Source organism: Gavia stellata, chromosome 25, assembly GCF_030936135.1.
Source record: "Gavia stellata isolate bGavSte3 chromosome 25, bGavSte3.hap2, whole genome shotgun sequence".
Taxonomy (NCBI): Eukaryota; Metazoa; Chordata; class Aves; order Gaviiformes; family Gaviidae; genus Gavia; species Gavia stellata.
Genome location: NC_082618.1, coordinates 13,327,672 through 13,349,556, shown reverse-complemented (window position 1 = coordinate 13,349,556; position 21,885 = coordinate 13,327,672). Strand labels below are relative to the sequence as shown.

The following is a 21,885-nucleotide window of genomic DNA, read 5'->3' as shown; positions in this document are numbered from 1 at the left end:
GCCCCTTTAGGATAGAAATGAAGAAAGCCAAGAATTAAACCCATCATCGGCACAGCAGTTAGCAGTTACCTCTGTATGCCAAAAGCACTCAGACAAAAAGCACAAGGCGACACACTGAAACACAACCACAGTGTGTAGGACAAGGACTTTTCTGTGTGAAAGAGCGATCTTTGTAACCTCGTTACTCACACTGATGCACCACCTCTAAACTGCAGTAAATGAGCTCATGAGGAAGAAAGTCTTAATGGTCTTACGCAAGTCTCACAGACAGGAAATGAAAGGCTTGGAATCTCTCTCTATGTACAGGGTGGGTCAGAGGATAACATGGTTTGGTTTGATTTGTGGTTTTTTTCCCCCCTCTTTACCTTACCAAGGAATTTTTTCTGCCATCTTTAGCCTGTGTTTGTCCAAGTACTCCTCGATAACTTAGCAACGGCCTAAAGTTTGAGGAGTACAAAATGTGAATAGAAGATAACACTTTTCTATCTACTTGCTTAAGTACAGCTGCATGTAAAGCTTTCAGTTTAAAATCAGAGACACACAGGAAATGAAAAAAGGCTTGGAAGAAAACTGTTATCTTTGTCTTTTATTTATCCTATTATCCCCCAAGTCTGAAGTGCTTTATACAAGCCAACACCACTTTAAACATAAAACAGTACTCCTTCTATACAAGAACCTAAAAGTGACTAACCAAAAATATCTTCATGTTTTCAGTCACAGAGAAGCAAAAAACAACCATTCTGCCTCAGAGGGAAAGACACTTTACAACATATCGATATCCAGAAAACCAAAAACAGTTTGAAAATAAAGGCAGAATAGTCAACAAAAGCAAAGCAAAGTACATTCAGTTAAAGCAAGAAAAGAAAATGACCTTAAATTGCTACTAACAAAACTTGAAGTAAAGCACAGTAGGTAAGTCTGCACTACACTCAACTGTAGCAGAACTAAAACCTCAACACACAATAAGACTTCTCCCTCTGCATAATTCCCAGTGAAATAAAGGAAGTAAGATGATGGATAGAGGAAAAGAAGCACAAAGAATTCAGATAAGTAAAAAACCAAATAGCTTAGAACAGGCAGAAACAATGAGACAAAGGGAATGCTTATCTTCCCATCAAACTTGTGTTTTAAAGGTTTCATAGGATCCAGGAAAGCTAATTAAGTTAACTCTCCTCCTCCCACCTCCTTCTCATTTAAGTCAAATGTTTATGCACAGATTTTTTTTTTTGTTTTAAAGCTGATCTGAATAGCTTATAGACCAATAGGAGCACCTAAAGCAATTATCTCACTCTTTACAGAATAACAGAAACCCTGTAAGTGAAGCCAGAGGGATCTTTAGAAAGAAAAACATAACAGAAATTTAGAATTATACAGCATTCATCCATCTTTAGTTGTGTGGGCTGCACCAAAGAAATGGAACTACTTTCATTCAGTTTTGCATATTTGAAACTTTCACAACTGAATAAAGATTAAATAAAAAACTCTGCATGTGTGTTCATACTAGACCCTCTATACCCATGGTTTTCTTCGAGGGCTATACAGGGACTTTAAGCAAACCTCCAGAAACACACCACAAACAATAAAAATGATTCTCTTGCTCTGATGCTGACAGGCTCCACTCAATGGCAAGCCTATTTCTTTTAGTCAGTCATCAAACACTAGTTACCTAGACAGGAAAGCATGGTGTTGGGTTATAGTATCACAGTCATAGGTGGATGAGTCACTCTGTTTCCTAGGCAACGGCTGCCTTGGCTTCTCATCCTCCATGATTCCCGAGATGTCAATATTGCTTTTGCTCAGGCGTTTGCTGCCACCCAGACTGGAGTCCTCTGCTAAGAGGGGATTATCCTTCAGAGAATGAACAGAGCAAAAGGAAGATTTAGACAGTGACCAAAATATGACAGAGCTTACATGAAATGGCTGCATTTATACATTTGACCTCACTTTATCCAAGAAAGGGTGGAAGGTGTTAGAATTTCTCTCTGCAGTAGAAGAAAAAGAAAAAAGAAAAAAAGAAAAAAAGAAAAAAAGAAAAAAAGAAAAAAAGAAAAAAAGAAAAAAAGAAAAAAGAAAAAAGAAAAAAGAAAAAAGAAAAAAGAAAAAAGAAAAAAAGAAAAAAAGAAAAAAGAAAAAAGAAAAAAGAAAAAAGAAAAAAGAAAAAAGAAAAAAGAAAAAAGAAAAAAGAAAAAAGAAAAAAGAAAAAAGAAAAAAGAAAAAAGAAAAAAAGAAAAAAGAAAAAAAGAAAAAAGAAGAAAAAAAGAAAAAAGAAAGAAAAAGAAAAAAGAGGGAAAAAAAAAGAAAAGAAAGACTAAATTTCCCTGTAAGATGTGTAGCCTAAAAGCTGGAAGGAGAATCAGGAATTTTAGCAGGGGGAGGAGGAGTAACACAAAAGCTTTATCCCTCATGACTTCATCATTCTTAGAGAACTATAAATACCATAAGGTAATCAGAAGGGGTCTTACCTGAACGCACAAAATGCCCATTACAACATTAATGGTCTTGCTCATCACGTTCCATGGATGCGGGACCTGATTTTTTAAGAATGTGAACTTCTGCCGGATGCAAGAGGAGACCAGTGGTACCATATCTTTAAGGTACCCCTTTAAATAGGAAATAGATTTATTTATTGTTCATTTCCTCCAGCACTTTTGCAGCTTGCACCAGCATCCTCCCTGACACATCCCTATTACCCCTGGACTTTTATTCCTGCATCCATTTCAGTAGCCAATGCAAACACTGCTTTTCAAAACAAATGCCATTGGACTCATACCCCCATTCATGCATGAGAGCTGGGTGCGTGAGGCATGCAAGACCTGGTTCTTTCTAACAACTGTGTAATCCAATTCTGTGTAAATCTCCTTCTATTCAGATCAACAAAATAAGACAGTGAGAAAATGCCTGACATCTATTTTTACAAAACTTCAAAGATATGAACATCAGCAAGGCACACTGGAGAAACAGATACAGTTAAACCCCTTCTAATTGTGTAATTATTGGTTTTCATCCATATTCTACTAACTCTTACAATGCAGTATTAGAATTCATGGGATGATATGATACAACTAGCATTAGCATCTTCATAACTTGCAGAAGATTAGTTTGGGACCAGCATGTTTACAGACAGTTATTCCTGTGATGGTGCAATGATAAAACTTAACATGCGTGTAGGAATCTCTTTCTGCGTTTCATAGTAATGTAGCAAAATTCACATCATGCCAACTTCAATATGAAAGTTGTGTAAGACTTAGGACCTTGCTTGGCATAATACTAACGTATCTACAATGCTAAAACTAAGCCCCACTTCTTGTAGTCATTACTGTTAATGAGTGCAGAGAACTATCTCACAGGGCCAGGTAGGAGGTGAGCGCTCCCGCTCCTGCTGTGTGTTGGCAGCTGACTGCCGCCACCGTTTTGTGTGCTGAAGTGATATAAAACCAAAGTAAAGTCTCCACCTAAAATACATGCTTCTGTTGAGTTCAAGCCAGAACCAACTACAGGCCCTACCTGTATTTTTTTATGTAACCAGTAACTTTTTTTCAGCCTGACACTGACTCTATGTAGCTTGATTTGTCCCGCAGTTTTCAACCTTACATTGAAGCTCTGTTATAACATCAGTCCTTTTTAGGAACTCGTATCTCTTCTCCAGAACACCAGGGACCTTTCAAAGCCAGAATTCCTATAACCAAAGTGTTCCTGACAGACTTTCTTACAGAGTAACTTTTTATAGGTGAATTCTCAAGAACATAAGTGAACAACATTTCTTTATCTGCTTGTGTCTCATGATTATATCAAACTGATTCAGCAGTCGAAGGTATTTATTTACCTCTTAGCCTTTGTGATGAGTTCTGATCTCTAGCGTGTTCCCAAGCAACAGGGCCATGAAAATGCAATATATTTATGATTTTAAATTGTAACTTGCATGCTACAAATATTCTGCAACCTTTGCCTAAAATTCCAATTTAGTGGTTTTACTATTAATAAATTTATTACAGTGCATAAGAATATTCATGGTGGCACACAAAATGGAGGTGAATCCACATACAGATAGCTGAAAAGTGAATTTTTGGAGACTGAACCAAAGCCCATGAAACAAACTGACAAATCCATTGATTTAAATGGGCTGTAGGTTAACCTCTCAAACATTATACCATCAGTGACTTCTGAAAACTGTATCAGTGTTGTCAAGGCTCAGAGTTTCATCAAAATCCTGGTGATATTTTAAGGCTCTCTTTGTTAAAATCACATGGCAGATATGTCAGCATCTCTGCTCCAATTACTTTTTAAAAAGGAATTTCTGTCAATGGATTGAAAAAAAAATGGGAACCCTTGAAGGTGCCAGAGCAAGAAAGCAGATGCAAGGAACTCAACATGATTAAATATTTTTGTTTAGGTCCCTTGATTTCCTGGTGGTCTCAGGAAGAAGGCTGGCTGTTGGAAAGGCATAGAGTTGACAGTAACCTAACACCAAATGCTTTTCTTTTAGTCATACAAATATTCCTCCACAGTATTTAAAAACTAGCTTGCGTCACCACAGAACTAGCTAAGATGACTTTTTAGTAATGGAAGCTAGTATCTTCATCCCTGAAAGCTGGCAACAATTCACCTTTGGCCTCTAAGCTTCAGTAACAGGTTCTCTCTGCAGAGGGTGCATTCTTCTCTTATGTCATAAGACAGTCTCAGACAGGTAAAATTTCGCAGGAATTTGACAGTCTCAGAACAATACTGTGTGGGAAACACATCAAGCTCCCTCTTCTGCACTGCTATCGTTAAAGGTTAACCTAGCATACCTAGCATTTCAGTTGTGCATGTTGATTTACTGGGCATGACGTTTCTGTCAGAGACACAGTACAATGCTAGCTGCTCGCTCTTTTTATTTTCTTTTTTTTTTTTTTTTGTTAAACTCTAGAATAATAACCATCACTTAAAGTGAGTTAACATGCCCTTATTACACTGCAGAAGAAAACCTTCATTTCCTTTGGTCAAAATCAACCCATTTTAAACTTCATTTTCTATGGGTAAAACTCTGGCCTTCCAAAGCATACATGCCACAGATAATTCAATGAGAGAAGAAAAAAGTAGTTTTAGAAGGACAAGGGACTAGATCTCTGTGAGATGACCCTAGGGAAGGTCACTGGGAAATCGCCTAGGCATTGTACAAGACAGCAGGATTAAAAGTTGTTCTTTTTCTTGTTGCATACAACTCTCTCCCCACACTCATTACATTTTCTCCACCACTGTTCCCTGCACCGGTTTTCTTGGACACAGCATTATGCCACTGCATTACACTGTTGAAGTGTCATTGGAACACTCTTTACAATTCATAACAGCAAATGCCCCAAGTGAAAATAGACTATCATGCTCAGTACTTCTAAGCAACTTGCAAAGACTTGTAAAATCCAACTAGACAAAACAGAGGATGTGAGAAAGAGTGCAAGGCTTACAGATGAGGACTGAGGCATGACAGATCAAGAGACTGGGCCAAAGTCACGCAGACAGACTATGGAAAACATGCTAATTGAATCTATTTCTCTGAAGCTACAGAAAGAAAAAGTTCATAGGACAATTATTTCCCATAACCTCACTCAGTACTGGAGCACATTAGCAGCCCTGTTCACATGGGGTGAGATTTCATGTCAAGAAGAGATGCTGAAGAACCTAATCTGTTCTCCAGAATCATGCAGATGAGTTGCAGGAAAATGAAACCAAGACAGCAGCAGTATATGATCTATAAGATTAAGCTTTGCAGACTGTTCCACCTATAGTCTTCAACAGCCAAGAGGACCTCCTGGCTTCTTGACAAGTGAATAATTAGTCTTATTCCTGAGAACAGGGAACCCAGGAACTATAGTTAGTGTCAGTTCTGGAGCTGGCTTTTATCCCACAACCAATCTGTTCATGTGATAGTCCCTTGGGGACTGAACTGGGAACAAATTCATTTTACACATGTTACTGAGCAGCCATTCAATAGGGAAAGCCTGACAACCATTTCACAGAGACAGAAGGTGATTTGGTGAGAAGAACTATCGCTGAGAAATTAACTTCACTAAACCATATGGGTCTTCTCTGCATCTGAATGGTGAAAATTACATCAGATGCTAAGAGCATGTTAAAATGTCTGCACACTGGGGCGTCATGGTGAAGAGAAAGTGTTCAAATTTGTAGTAGTCTAATACTTAAAAAAAAGTCTCATTAAAAAATCCCGTATTCAAACCTATTCAAAACACCTGGCCAGATTTTAATCTCACTGGTTTGAGCATTTAGGTTCACCTGCATGACACAGTCTTTCTTATATACTGCAAAAGAGACTGAGCCAATTCAGCATTCATATCAGGCAGATCAGGGAGTGAGAAATAGTTCCAAAAATATATTAAACCACTTAAAAAGACATTAGGCAACACATTAGAAAAAGGTTGAGGTGATCAGTATAGAGACTATTCGCTGCATTTTAAACCGTTAAAAAGCTTGTTTTCCATTGCTACAAGCTCTTTCAACTCCCCCACATGCCACAATTAAAATCTCATCTTCAGTAAAATGGTACCAATACTGGGATCTGAATCAGTCACCCACAGGTGGCTTTTATTTATCCTTGATCCATGTGAAGCAAATCATCAACTTTCTCCATTTGTCCTAATAAAGAGCTGTCTGCTTCTAAATTATGAGTATTTTAGCTGTTGCAACAAAAGAGAGCCATCTTCCTCTTCTAAGAGACAGTGTTCCCAACCAATTACAAATAGTGACTGCTAATACAAGACTTTGGATTTCCACTTCTGGTGATGGACCAAGCTCACTTCATCCTTCTGTCCTTTATTAACCCAAGGAGTGATATGGTGATGATGACAACACCACCACTGGCTTTCTTTGTTAAGTATTTTGACGTTTACATATGTAACTGATTTTTAAAGAGCAAGAGTTACTAGTCTGGTCTGAGCAGAGTGACATTTCATCAACTTCAGATTCTTTTATTGAACATGCAGATAGATTTTCAAATACTGCCCTGTACAAACATGTACACGCAACAATCATTATGACCTCAGTAATCATTCACATTTCTGCCTATACTGTAGAAGTCACTACCTATTATAGATAATCCTGACTTTATTATTTAGTGTATATTGGAAACTAAAATATAGAAAACAGACTACAATACACAAACCAACAAATACTCACCTGGGGTAGCAGAAGAATGTACCACTAATTCCTTATTTACATTGCCTCATTAAATTAACAGGTCCTCTCTCTCCAAAAGGAAGTTTCTAGTGCCTGAAGCTGTGAACTATTCAGAGAATGTAATGGCCACTGCATCACCAATCTAACTTATTACTACAGACCACTTTGAAATAAACAGAGTAAGAAGGGAACTACGTAAACCTAACCTACTCTATATTCATGGTATATAACCAGAACATAAAATGCAATGGTTGAGAGCACCTCAGTCTCATCCTTATTTGCAACTAGTTTCATTTCACAAATGCCCCTGACATTTGTGAAATGGTAAAGTAAAAACTCTCTTATATTTCTGCATCTCAATCTCTTCCGATGAGATCCATTTCTACTGGAGACACCAAGGAAGGGGAAAAAAACCCTACAGCAAAAAAAGAGTCCTCCTGAATGTGTTTCACAGGAGCAAGCTGAGAATAATGGACAGAAAGACAAGGTAAGGAAGAAAAGGTATACTTAGTTCTTCTGAACACATAGAGTGGTAGAGATGAAGACAGGAGGAGAAAAGGGAAAAGATGGAGAGTGCAATGGGAAGAGAAGCTCTGTGGTATCAGGAAAGAGAGGAACACAGGAAAGTTGAAACTATAAGCAAGAGCAGGGAAGTCAAAAGAACTTATACTCCCTAAAGCCTGATCCCCACTCTCGGGTTCATCAGCAGCCTTTGCACAATCAACCCCACTGTAGGACTGGGATCCGGGAGGACCATTTCTCCATTTACTTTTGCTTGCAATGCACTGTTCTCAGTGCTGGTACTATCAAAGGCTGGCTGCTGAGAATCCAGAGCCATGTTATTAATGGTGAGTAATTCTCCTTTCTGGAAACATTTAGAGGATGTCTCTCTGCTCGAGAGTACTCCCATCACACATAGCTCTCAACTGAACCAAGCAGGTTGGTATCACTGAGCCCATTTTTGAGGAGAGAGGTAACTAAAGAGTCAGGAGATGAAACAATTTGGCCAGAGTCACAAAAACATCAAAGAATGGAGTATGCGCACCTCACTGAATGTAAACTCTAACACACCACACCCCCTCTCCCCCTCTCCATATCAACTTGAGTCTGAAGTACGTAAGATTAGCTGAACTTCAATTTTCTTTCTTAAGTGTTGAACACAATAATGAAGCTTACATGCTAGCACTACTTTAAAAAAATGTGCTTTTACTATCATAAAATCTTTCCTGGAGCACAGTTAGAATTAATCCTCCCTTCTCTCTAGATGTAGCACTCATATAGACACTGTTATGCTCAGTGGTCCATTCACAGATCCTCAGGTCACTTGCATTCCTTATCAGGAAGGAGGCATTCTTTCACCAGTCACTAAAACGTATTTATGAACACATCTTAATGCTAGACTACCCCCAGGCAGTAGCATAAGGAATTCCAGACCCTATGTGAACAAATAAAAAATTATAAAAAGAAAGAGAAAAGATTTTGGCAAAAACAGGAGCCTACCAGAGATTACTGAGAGACGACATGTTTGCATCTACAGTTAGGGACGCAATAAAGGGCACTTGGTAACCCTGCTTTAAAGATTTACAGATAAAGCCTTCACTAGTGATTTCTGTATATCATAAAACTGAAGCTGCAGACTTAATTTTCAGACAGCAATTTTTTGATGTATGAGCAAAATCCCATGCTATCATGGCAATTTACAAAATCCTTAATTTTTCTCTGGTTTATATGGAGCTGATTTCCTCCAGGGAATGAATCTATAGGGTTTCAGCTGTGCGGATTTTTTTCTCTTCACCTGGATGCTGCTGATGCTTCCTCTCCTGCTACTGTTCCGACTCTCATCAGCTGTATCAGAATTATAGCAGATGGCATCAAAACCCAAAATTCCTCCAATGCAGTCACCAATGAGACACACCTGAGGAAATAAAAAGACTTTTTTTGGGAAATGTAGCAAGTGTTTTAAAAGAAACAAAAGCATCACAGCACTGCAGAGGAGTTGCTGTCTTACTTTACACCCTTGTTCCTGTTTTTTTTACACCTTGGTTCCTATTGCAGCTGAAAATGTGTAGTCATTTTCTCCCACTTCCTTTTATCTCCAGACATATGCCCTATTGCAAGAATATCTGTCCCAGAGACTATTTTGACCAGCTGGGAGTTCTGCCAAATGGGCTAGAATTCTTCTAGCTGCTTGCAGCCAGATTCCAGCTTGAAAAGTCCAGATCACCAGACAACCAGTCTCACAAAGATTTCAAGCCACTTAATGTTTCCTTCAGAGTCATATAGGGAAGAGGATCTCAACAGATTAAAACCAGACCGGTACTCCCATCAGAATAAGGGAATGGAACTTTTATATGAGGTATTAAGCAGAGACATTCTTGCTTCACATTTAATCTAAACATACAAGCTACCTTCAAAGTATGGACCTGGGAATTAAAATACATAGAGTACTAAAGTTGGGAATTTAATAGTTGGGAGTAATTTTATGGCACACTAGAATCTACCTCACAAGCCAATTCTACTGACCACCTCCCCATCCCACAGGATACGATTCTTCCTCCCTGTCCCCCTGCCTGTGTCTGAGGATGAGCAATAGCTCTATTACCTTTCTCCTTGATAACAACCCCCATGGTTCCACAGGTTCCAGCAATCCTTTCTCTCCAATTCTCAAACTGAAGCAAACGTCTAGTCTGTTGTTCCCAACTCCAATCAGTTTAACAGAAGACATTACCTCTCCTTACAAACCTTAACTTGCCTCCAGCCTTAATTCAGCTTGGTGACGACACTAAACTACAAGTTTTGGGTAACAGGATGTTGCGCATGATTTCTTCATAGTGAAGAGTGTTAGGAAAAGCGAGATGCAGGCAGGGAAAAATGTCAAACTTCTCTTAGTGCATTCTCACATACCACACTCTCTTTATTGAGTACATTTCTTGGGATAAAAACATTTTAAAAAATAAAATAAATTATCAAAATACATTAAGGTAACATCTATCCTAAGAATTATGGTTCTAAAATTGTATACAATTGAACAGCATGCTGATTTACTCTCTGATTTTCAAATTCCTACGCTACGCAATAAAGGCCACAAAGAACTGAAAATTATATGATACAGGTAACCTTAATAAAATGAACAGCACGTTTTGTGGGGGATTAATAACATCTCCTTCAATTTACCACTCCATTTCTAATCCTCATTATTATTGGCATTAAGGTAATGGAGTTAACTTGTTCCAGATACTGTACAAAACCAATAAGGCAATCTCTGATCTAATGAACTTGCAATATGAATGGACAGAAGAGGAAAGATACACACATGGTGGGGGCCAGGTTATATTTTAGAAGTGTGTATTTTAGAAGTACAGGACTTATTCTGAGGTAGAGTTGAGACTTCTATCAAAGGACCAAAGCAAAGGACTGTAGACAGCACAGAGAAGACACTTCCATTCTAACAATACTGGTAACTGTTGATGGTGAAAATTCTGTGGAGCATACAGAGGTCATGCAGACTTTTCCACCTGAAATATTAATATATATGGTTTGTAAAACACACTAAGGAGACTTCTTCGTGGTTTTGTCAAAGAAAAAAACCCGTAACACTCAATTTCTATTGAGAGAATTGTTTTCACAATTATTTCTGTAACTGGTATAATTCTTCTTTACATAATCTCACCTTTCGTAATGTTCTGTCACTGCAGCAGGGCTGCTTCTATACTTTAAGCAAGAATAGTTTACCATGGATATTAAAACTGGCTTCGAACCAAATTTTTGTCTAAAAATACTGATATGCCACAGCATGATCTTATTACTGCTATGGAAAAGAATTTGCTTGTGTAATAAGACACACGCTTTCCTTTAAAGATTACACTGTATTCTATATTAAATGTATTTTTTTTTCTTTTTCTGAAGTCTGGAGGTCACTGTACTTTAAGGAAGTGCATGTTTCCAGCTATGTAGAGGGCTCCATCACAAGATAATTTCAGTAACCCCCACAGGGTAGCAGTATCATATTTATTCTATGTGAAGCACGAAAGTACTGGATTTTGTAGTCTAAAGATGGAGAAGCAGAAACAATAACTGTGACACGTCAGCTGGAAGAAGTCTGCAGGTGACTTCACTGGGGAGTGGGTCACACCAGAAGAATTACATGACTTTCCCAAGGTTACACCGGAAATCTGCAACACTGCTGGCAACTGAGTATTTGTCTTCTAAGTTTCTTTACTGTCAAGTGTTTTAGCACTACTGTGATGGAGGCAAAAAAGACATAGCAATAGCTAAATGTTGGATTCCTTATGCTCTTAGTCAGAGGTGTCCCAACTTTTCTATCAGCTATAGCAGGTGTGTGAGGAACTCAGTAACATAGACTATCATTTGTCTCGGGCTGGCATGCTTGTCCACTGCATAGATTACCACACTTACCACACAACTAAGGCTCTTACACATTACCAGAGTTCACAGCAATACTTAGTAAGAGCTTAGGGGTCAAAATGCTTGTGGGAGAAGGTATAGTATCTCCTACCAACTGAGTAAGTCCAGGTTAGATACTGCACAGGATTCCAGAAGTGTCTTTCTCATGCTAGGCACTGAGAAGGCATTTTGCATAGGTAACGCCATGCGAACATTCATTCATCATATTTGCAGTATTGTCCCAGACTTGTAACTCAAAACCCTCAACACAATGGCATAAACAGCCTTGCTCCAAAGGAATTTTACTTTGATGTAAAAGAAAATAGTCCTACCTGTCCATTAAAACCAGCCCCATCTGTAGATTTGAGAAATTCATTGTAAACTTGATTGGCTCTACTGATCACCATGGCAACTGCATCCTGGTACTGAGGGGATGAAACAGCCAGCAAGGGCAAGGCAGCCAGTGGGATGTGGTCTTCACTGCTGCTGAGACAGCTCTCATCATAGCTGTAGGGATTTAGGCTAGAGAAGGACATGCTATCATCAGGAAAAATGCAAGAGGCAGCACACAGCATTAGAGAATGAACAGTTACTTATTAACAGAAATGGGTTGGGCTACTGCAGTTCACAATGAGAGAATACAAGAAGGATCATTTTCTCACAGAATTCAACTGCTTAAAAAAATCAAAGAATTACTGCTTTGTGTGAATGAGATCATGCTAGAAGGCATTTCTGTAGTTAAACATACTTGGTGCAATTTTTCCACATACAAGTAGACGTAGTTTAGAACAACAAAGAGATTATTCCATTTCAGCTTTTTTTTTCCCCATATAACAACTTATTAAATCAAAGAACGGGATCCAATTATCACAACAGAATATTGTTTCCTAAAACAAAAGCGTGACAGATGTATTGTTCAAAAGCATATGAAAACATTTTTCCCAGTGTCACATCCTTCCAAAAAGATGAAACAAAGCTGCACACATTCTGAAATCATACATAAATGTTTGCATAGTAACATTCTGCAAAAGGAGGTGACTCAACTGAAAAATGCAAGCTTAAATTTGGTAGAATGTCAGCTTTATTTTAGCTTGGATGTGCACCTTGCAAATTCCTCAGTAAATCTGCCAGTTGTGTCTTGACTGATTTTTTTTGATGAGTGGGAAAAACAACTCACAGAGAGCCGAAGATGCAAGGCACATTAGTGTGTGCCAGGTTCTCTTACAGTAAGTTGACTGTCCTTCAGAGATTAAAGGAAAGTCAGAAGTATTTTGGATAATTCAGCTCATTGAAAGTTCATCCAAAGCTGCAGGCAGACAACTTCAACGCTATTTTGTATTCACTTTCTTCAGGAACTTTGTGGGCTATCACAATATTAAAAAGCAAGCTGCCCGAGATGGAATTAGAGTTGCTAAAACCTGCCTCCTTGAGACGATTACCAGGTTAATGGAAGAAGAACAGAAGACTTGCAACGCTCAAGTACAGAAGCTGGTCTGTGTTCATGTCCTGAGCCTCACTGGACATTTCCACACTTGCCTCTTGCTGAAGCACTCCAATGATTTGGTATTTTTCATCCGAAGTAGTATAACAGTTTCTATGTCCTGGAGCTCAGCTGGTCTGCCAAGCTGTGTCATTTTACCAGTTAACAGAGCTTCATTTTGCCAGCTGATTAGACCATCCAAATGCACCAGCAGACATACAGTTATGAATACTAACTCTCAAAAATGAAAAATTTACTTTCAAAACCTACACAAAAAGGCCTCAATAACAATTGACAGGTAACACCTCAGAAAGGGAAAGGGAGAAGCACAGAAGGAAAAAAATTATGAAGCAAATGTTTGAAATGGAAAAAACCACCTGCATATGTTTTCATAATAAAAGTAAAATGCAAACAATATTCACAAGAGAACTTCACAAAACAGAGTCAATGGAAAAATGAATAGCTGGTAATATTTTTTTTTGTGGCTAAAGGAATATAGATCAAACTGAAATTGAGCAATTATTGTCTAGACAATTAATCACAGTTAACTGGATTACAAACGAGGGTTTGGGTTTTTTAATTACAATTTTTTTTATTGTAAAGGTTGCAGCCACAGAGACCTCTGTTGTTACTGTAACCACAACACAAAGGGAAGAAAGATCCAGACCAGTGAAAGACTGTATGGAACAGATGAAGCTGTTCATCATAGGGGACATGCTAAGTATTAGTGCTGAAGCTGAGACAAACAGGTTAAATATCAGCCCTGGAGCTGAAAGGAGCACAAGTCTTGTTATCTTGATGCTTTGGCAGGACACTGCAGGAGGTCATTCCAAAGCACCAGCTTGGAAACATCAACACTTGCACAAAGGTTGGAGATGGAGAGGGAAATCACAAGGAAGCAACTGAAATCACTACATGTAAGAGCCTGACAGGTAAAGTCACCAGTGTTAGAACCTAACACCTCCTTGATAAAAGGCAGCAAATGACTAGGCTGCAAGACAGAACTGATATTCCGTGGTGGTTAAGAGTACATCTAGCTCCCGGGGGAGAAGTGACTGATGGCACAGTGGCATCTGCCAGCAGGGATAACTGAGACTGCACCACGGAGCTGGGGAGTGAGGGGTTATTCAACCCAGGGGGGAGCGGGGAGGAAAAGAGGAACAAGGGAATAAAAGCTTATTCTAAATTCAGAAAGCATCTGGCTAGATGCAGATCAAGACAAAACCTTGGTCTCTCCTCAAAACTTCCTCAGGTCAGCAGTCCCTGACGATGGCAGAGGTGAGAGGAGGAAGCAGAGGCGGAAATCACCCATATGGTAACACTTGTTTGGATAACTGTCACACAACAGTTTTTTGACATTTATGGTTTGGCTATCTGCACTCCATGCTGACAGTCCTAGGGACTTGTTATTGCTGTTTCTGAATGCCAGAATATGCATTTACTTCCTCCACTTTCAGGATAAAAAAAACCCCAAATCATAATGACTGGACTTCTCCATACACTTTCTAATTAAATTATAGAACTATTTTAAAAAATTCATTAGGAAAATGCAACACCAAGAACTTACATTGCAGGACCCACCACTGTGCAAGGAGCATGCAAGGGGCTGAGCACTCCAAAACTCACCCAACAAAACACTTTTATCTCATTTGATAATTCATATGCTTACTTTCCTACTTAAGTGTTTGCTTCCTAAATGTAACTTTTGTTTTGGCCTTTTTTTCCTTGTCTCGCCTTCCCCCCCCCCCCCCCATTTGCAATTACTATTCTCCAGTTTGGCTAATACTGTAATTTAGGAGCTCTAGTCTGAGGTGTGAATGAATGTATGCTCATCAAATCATATGCTATAAAAAGCATAAAAGTTGATCTGCTCTGGGATATTTTTCTCCCTGAAAAGGGAAGAGAAGGCTCTCAAGTCATCTAGCTGGGACAAGAATGTGCCTTAGTTTTAACCCTTACCTGTCCTTAGCAGCAAAGATGGAGATACGTGTCACAGGAGATCAGTCATGCATTATAAATTTGCACAGGTTGCATAAACAGTGTCTTTCTGATTTAGATGAGAGATACAGGAAACTGAAAGTGATGGGAGCAGGCCAGATTAAACAATCTGAAACATTTACTAGATGGAGTGATTTTGCCCTGAAAGATCCCTTTCCTTTAAGCCACTATTTGCAAGGCAGGGAGGAGAACTGCATAGGTGCATTCAGATGAAAAGTCCCTCCGAACCCAGGCACTCAGCACACAGACACAGCATAATTCAAAACCTGTGCCAAGGTAAACAGGGGGTTGTACTACCTTGGCATGGTAGTACAATATGCCTGCACATTGAGAAAATGGAGGATACATTCAAACCAACAAGAAATCTTGTGCTGCTGCTTAGTCAGTCATCTGGCTCACCCTCAATGAAACATTACAGTAATTAAAAACACACTTCCTCCCCCACAGTTTGCTAAATGAAATGTTACCACAAGTTTATGTTCCACAACTGCATCCTGGAGTGCTGTCCATGAAAGCTGCTGGCATGAAGCTGCCAAAATGTGAGAGCAGGGAATCATCTCTCCTTTTGTCAGCCCCAAATGGGTACATCACAAGCAGCTGCCCCCAAGAACATACCAAGGCAATATCAATCTTATGTCAGTGTTGGGAATGATTCTATAGGACATTCAAACATTCAGCTTGGCTATTTTCAGTCTGGCTGAACACCGTGTGCTGCAACAAGAGGGAATCAAAAACCAGAGAAAGGAAGTGGGAGCTCTGTTCGTTTGGGCTGCCAGCACACACTCTTCCTTCCACTTCGCCAGTTCTCCACTACCTGGAAGATAGGCACTGCATTATGGGATACCCAAGAGACACTACTGAGCCCTCTGTTAATCAATGGTCCAAATGGGCAAAGATGGTCTCCCAAACACTCTTTGATGCTTCACCTCCTCCTCTACTATCAGTCCTCTTCCTTTACAGGGCAGCGACTTGGACATGCACACACTTCTCCTTTCCTGGCTGTTTCGGTGTATTCCTCCTTGATGCGAACAGTCAGGCATGCCCTTCCACCAGTCTGGTCTGCACTCTGCCACCTCTTCTTCCTATATGCCTGTCACAGCTTTAAGTCCAGCTAGTATTTCAGAACTTTAATGTATTCCCCATCTCTCCTCTCCAGCTCTGTCATCTGGACCTTATAGTCCAAAACGTGGTTGTAGACCTCCTCAACTCCTCTGCAGGGTTTTCTGCGCTACATGAGGTTTAAATGTAACCTTGGGCACTGTACTGCAACAAAAAGACTACAAGAGCGACCATCACCCAGGGGAAGCCCCAGACAAAACCAAGAGACGTTTCTCTTTGCTTAGAAAAGAAGAAATCAAGCAAGTCTGATTCTCTCCTCCCCACCACCACAAAGTTCACTAGTTATTCCTGGTTTATGCTTGTAGAAGAGTTGAAGCAGGCCCAAGAGCATGGTTTCTTTCTCCTTCCTGTATTATGCCATTTTAAATATTTATGTCAAGGAAAATATCACTAAGGAAAGAAATGCTACCAAAAAGGTTCTCTCATTTAATGAGTGAATTTCAAGACTGAAAAAGTGGGCGAAGAAGAGCAGACACTGAAGAGGATACATCCAATGGAAAATTCCATTTGTTATTTCTAAATTCATTTCACTAGAGCCACGGGGAAAAATAACAACATCAAAAACATTGCAAGATATTAGTCCTTTCCCTTACAGAATATTCTGTATCTGCTCAGCTATCTTCTAGAATACTGCTTGGACTACTACCAGAACTAAAGTGCAATCAGAACTACACTACCAGAATTGACAGAATATAATCTATTATCATTATGATGATGTGGAAGCCAATCATACAGCACTCAGTGGAAAGTTTGCTCACTGCCCGCTAAAACTTTCATTCATTTAGTGTGCAAGTAATGCTGCACGGAAAAGTTGTTTCAGTGGGGGCAAAAAAGTAAAATTAAGTTGGTTACACTATTGCTGATATGGTCCTTGTTTCTGCACGAACCTTGTATGGCTACCTGGCCGTTTAATAGGCTTGGAATGAAAGTGTAACATCTCCTCAATCATATAGGCTAAGATCAGCCTTTGTTCCTTGGTGTTAATAATCCAACAAAGAAACACCCAGATTACTCTCCTTCCCTCACAAATCATCTCCTCTCATGCTTAACAAGGTAACAGTTGTCAAAGTAAAATCTCAGCATAGCTGTTTCCTCTCCAGCTTTTAGGGAACACACCTTAACCACAGTACTCTCTTACTCCTACATCCCTTAAGGTTTTCTCATATATCCGAGGCTAGAGGCACAATCCAGACAGCAGAAATCTTCCTGTTTCTTTCTCAGGCTTTATGTTAGGCCCTTGGTTAATGTCAGAAAAATTCCTCCTTGTATCATTTTAGCCTTGTTTCTGTTCAACAAATTTGAGAAGAGAAGCACCGACAGACTGATTTTCTCATTTATGGTCAACCAGGAAATTTGTTACAGACCCAGGAATAGTATCCGTATCTCCTGATCCCCAAGTGGATACTATAATAAGAGTCATATTTCCTCTCTTGAAGGAGTTGCTACATGTCATTTTTCACATCTCACAGCATTGTTGAAAAGAATGCGTATCTGAAATTGTTACTGCCATACACATAACAATTGTTAAAATTAATAGTAGTAATAGTTTTGCAAGGCAATGATACCTTTCATATGAGCATGCACACGGGAACTTCAAAACGCATCATTGTTGACGCACAGTTAACAGTTCAGTTATGTTCTTGCCTTGACTGCAGAAGTGGTGAAGTCACCATCCCTGGAAGTATTTAAAAGACATGTAGATGTGGCACTTAGGGACATGGTTTAGTGGTGGACTTGGCAGTGTTAGGTTTACCATTGGACTTGGTGAGCTTAAACGTCTTTTCCAACCTAAATGATTCTACGAAATCCTACAATAAGCAGGTCTCTGAGATGCAGTTGCTAACTACTCCTTCTCTGAAAGTTGCATTTATTATTTCATAGTGACTTGGTTTTGTATCAAAATATTATCACAGCTTTTAACACAACAATATTTTTCAAATGCAGAAGTGACTACCAGGAATCTCGGAAAGCTACTTAGATTTAATGCCAATATGATCTAATGAACTATCTCTAAGCCAGACAATGAGAGACATGTACTAAAACATTTTTGTGAGAATTTTCTTAAACCCCCCCTGCCCAAAAAACAACCTCCCCAAAAAAATCCCAACACCGCAAAACTCTCCCCAAATCCCAAACCCACCAAACTATTTTTTTGCAGTTACTAAGCAACTTCCTAAAATGAAATCATTGTCTCTGCTTCATATAGCAACTAGTAAGTATTTCCTAGCAGAACCTGGTCTCAGACAGAAACAGGACCTGACACCTAGAAACGTAAATGTGAATGTCATGTAGCATAACCATACTACAGCTCAGTTTCATTCAAGTTTGCAGAGTTATGCTAGTTGTGAAATTTACTAATTTTATCAATGACAAGATGTTTGAGGCATTCTTGCCTAGTGCTCTTCATTAATGAAGAGCTGATCCAGTATCTACTGTAATGCACAGCATTCTCTCCCAGTTGCTCTCTAGAAGCCCTGAACTGGGGTCGATCTACCTTTATGCAAGTGAATTACCAAATTGCTTAAAGCAAACGACCCATCTCTCATATTAGTAAGGGCAACCTCATGAGTGCCATCTCCATTTACATCAGTTAGCAAATGGATCTGCTCAGACAGGAAATTCCATTAAAGCTAATGGAACCCTCTCACTATGCACGCAACCCAATCCCAGTTGTACTGCGAACTGAAGCCTTCATTAGCCAAAAGCACTGTTTCCTAGAGATGCATCCTTCATAGCCCATTCAAGACACATCTGTATATAGCATTCTTATAGGTTAATGACGATAAATGAGTGGTCTACCACAAAACACTACAGGACCTTAAAGTGCAGTAGCTGCTGTTGGGAATGAACAGATACTAAAGTTTTGCTGTCTTAAAATGTAAAAACCATGTTCATATGTAAATTCTCTCTCACCAAGAAGACGTGTTAAATCACTCTTGGTTTAGGTATTTATTTCTGTTCTCAATTTCCACTGCAAAGCAGAATTTACTTAAATCGGTCTAACTTTCTCAGCAATGCTTTCCAATCCCCACTTTATTCCTAAACCAATGTTAGCAATATACCATTTTTGTTTCTAAAACAAGAAACATTAAAACTATCAGAAGGGGTTTCTATAACTTCCTGTCCCCACAATGGCCAAATAATGAACAGATAAGTAAAATAGACAAATGTCAGTTGGCATATCTGCAGACAGATCTAGCTATATTTCAATTTTAAAAGAAGATAAAAGTTGACTACTGATTTTCTGGGTCACATTTGGGGGCAGAGGGAAGTTAACAGTTATCACAGTTTTCTTCTTCTTTCCAGATTTCTTCTGATTTTTTTATCTTTGGATGCATGTCAACAATAGGCTGTAGTTCACCATGGGTTTTGGTTTTTTGGTTTTGGTGGGTTTTTTGTGTGGTGTTTTTTTTTAAATAAATACATCCACTTAGAAAAGGATGAAATATTGTTCTAAGTCTTGCAGTAAGCAAAAGATTAAGAAGGATTCACAACATTTCATTATGAAAAAGACAGGTCACAGAAAGCCATTCAAAACCACACTGCAAAGCCAAACATTAGAAAATGCAAATCAACTTACTTGGAAACAAGAGAGAAAGCTGCTGAACAGATTGCTGGGCAGGGAACAAGTCTGATTAAGATGTGGCCCAAAGCAGCAGGGAAATGGGCTTGGGTCACTTTCTCAAACACAGAACTGAAGGTGTTGATGTCTGCCAGCTTGCTGCTGTGGTCCCCACCTCCAGTGTCTAAGATGTTCCCCCCATGTAGGATCAAAATTAGCACATGAGTTTCGCAGGTCTGGTGTTGAACTCCTTCCTGTGAGAAAAACAGGCAATAAGAAGGGAGGAAGCATTTTTATGGACAGTGTTGGTATACTTGGTGTCAATGTTCACAAGCAGTTAGCAGTGATTTTTTTCTTCCACCCCCACTGTGATCTTTTTGTGGTATTTGCCTTCACTGGGGGTGACAGGAAGGGGCGGGTGTGCGTGTCCCATTTAATTTAAGTATGTCTCAACCAGGTAGAGCACACTATGCTCTGCCAGAAAACCCTTGCAGCACAGATGTAGGTTTCAGACCAACAAAGATTATAAACAGCTTTGTGTACATGAAAAGCTATTTCAAATATATTGAGACTGGAGAAGAATTCCAACATCCACAGACAGCCTAAGCAAACGCCTGTCTAGGTATCATGAACGAGGCTGCTACGTTTACTGGAAAGGTTCTAACTCAAATCATCACAGGTTCTAAAATGACAAATTTCTCTGCTAATGAAAACATCCAGCAGAAGCAGCTGATACATTTATCTCAGTCTTTTGAGATTGGCAATTTCATATTAAAATAAAAAATGGGGCTAACTTATCCAGACATTTACTGAAAGAGTAAAAAAATGTATCATTGTTGATATCCATAAACTTCACAAATACATTTATGAATATGTGAATATGTGCATAGACAGACAATAATCAGTGTGCTCCGTAGAATAAACAAGATGTTATGTACTTGAGAGGGGAAAAACATTTTGAATGTCTCACAATGCTGCTTTTTTTTCTTCTTTACCCCTTGAGAGTTATATGCACTCAAAGAAGAACACAGTAATACATTAAAAGATTAGGAGATTTTTTGTTTTTAAATCTTGATTGCCATTTTCTTCTTTGCTTTGGGTCACATGATTCCTGGAGACTTCTAGTTCTTGATCAAACATGAACACAAAATAAAAATAACAGTAACATTTCTTGTACTTGTCTGAAGATTGTTAACTGCTAGAGGCATTGTGGGTCATGGTTTAATGGGCATGGTGGTGTTAGTTGATGGTTGGACTTGATCTTACAGGTCTTTTCCAACCTTAGTGATTCTGTGATTGGGTGATTTATTGAGAATCAGGCAATGTTCTGGATACTTTATTCTTAAGTTCTGGAACTAAAGCCACGATCTTCAACAGTAAATACAAAATTAGAAGAATTGCTCGGAGTTTAACAAGTATAACATTAATCAGAAAAGCTGACAAGTAAACAAACACACACACACACGCGCACACATTTCAGCCTGTAGTTTAGTGAGGGGTAGGGGTGGAAATGTTGTTGATATGGATAAGACAAAGCAATTGGTAACTTTAGCACCTGTATAACAGTGACAGAGAAATGGCTGAAAATGAGAGAATTATAAGTTGTCCCATAAAGCCACTATCTCTGTTCAGCCCATGATTTTTAGTATCCAGTAGAAGTATTCATTGTGAAGGCATTTTGCTGACCTACCTTGTATCTGCTGAAGTACTGGATCTTATGAAAATTTTTAAGGTTCCACTTTTCCTTGCTCTAATTTATAATTTCCCTCTCCATATGGTCCCATTCCAGTTATTCAGAAGAGAAATTTAATTCCCTTTAAAAGCTAAGAGTAGCTCCTTCCACAGCCAATGCCAGCTTGTAAGTAAGCGGCACTGCTGATGAGTTGGTGGAACCGAAAGCTTCAAAACAGAGGGGAAAATTAAAGCGGGTCAACATTGCTAAAGTCACTGTTACAAAAAGTCTCTCAGCTGGGTTTAACTGGTATCTTTCACAAGAGGACTCAGAGGGAATTAAATTAATTTTCCTCTCAGCAGGGCTAATCCAAAGGACATCTGAAGTCAATCAAAGACTGCCATCATTTTCAGGGGGCTGTAGGAGTGGAATTCTTCAAAAATGAAAGAGTAGACATCTCCGTTGCCTGTCCTGTGTGTGGAC

General features: G+C 39.1%; 1 protein-coding gene across 1 annotated transcript in view; it reads right to left on the bottom strand.

The window, feature by feature from the left end:
* The window catches only part of PITPNM3 (PITPNM family member 3), a 110,131-nt gene that overhangs the window by 24,030 nt on the left and 64,216 nt on the right, over nt 1-21,885 (bottom strand). Inside the window, exons 6-9 of the mRNA XM_059829530.1 lie at nt 19,749-19,984; nt 11,904-12,093; nt 8,963-9,082; nt 1,667-1,848 (exon numbers count right to left, since the gene is read on the bottom strand). Of these exons, the coding sequence (XP_059685513.1) occupies nt 1,667-1,848; nt 8,963-9,082; nt 11,904-12,093; nt 19,749-19,984 (728 nt within the window). The remainder of the gene's footprint in view (nt 1-1,666; nt 1,849-8,962; nt 9,083-11,903; nt 12,094-19,748; nt 19,985-21,885) is intronic.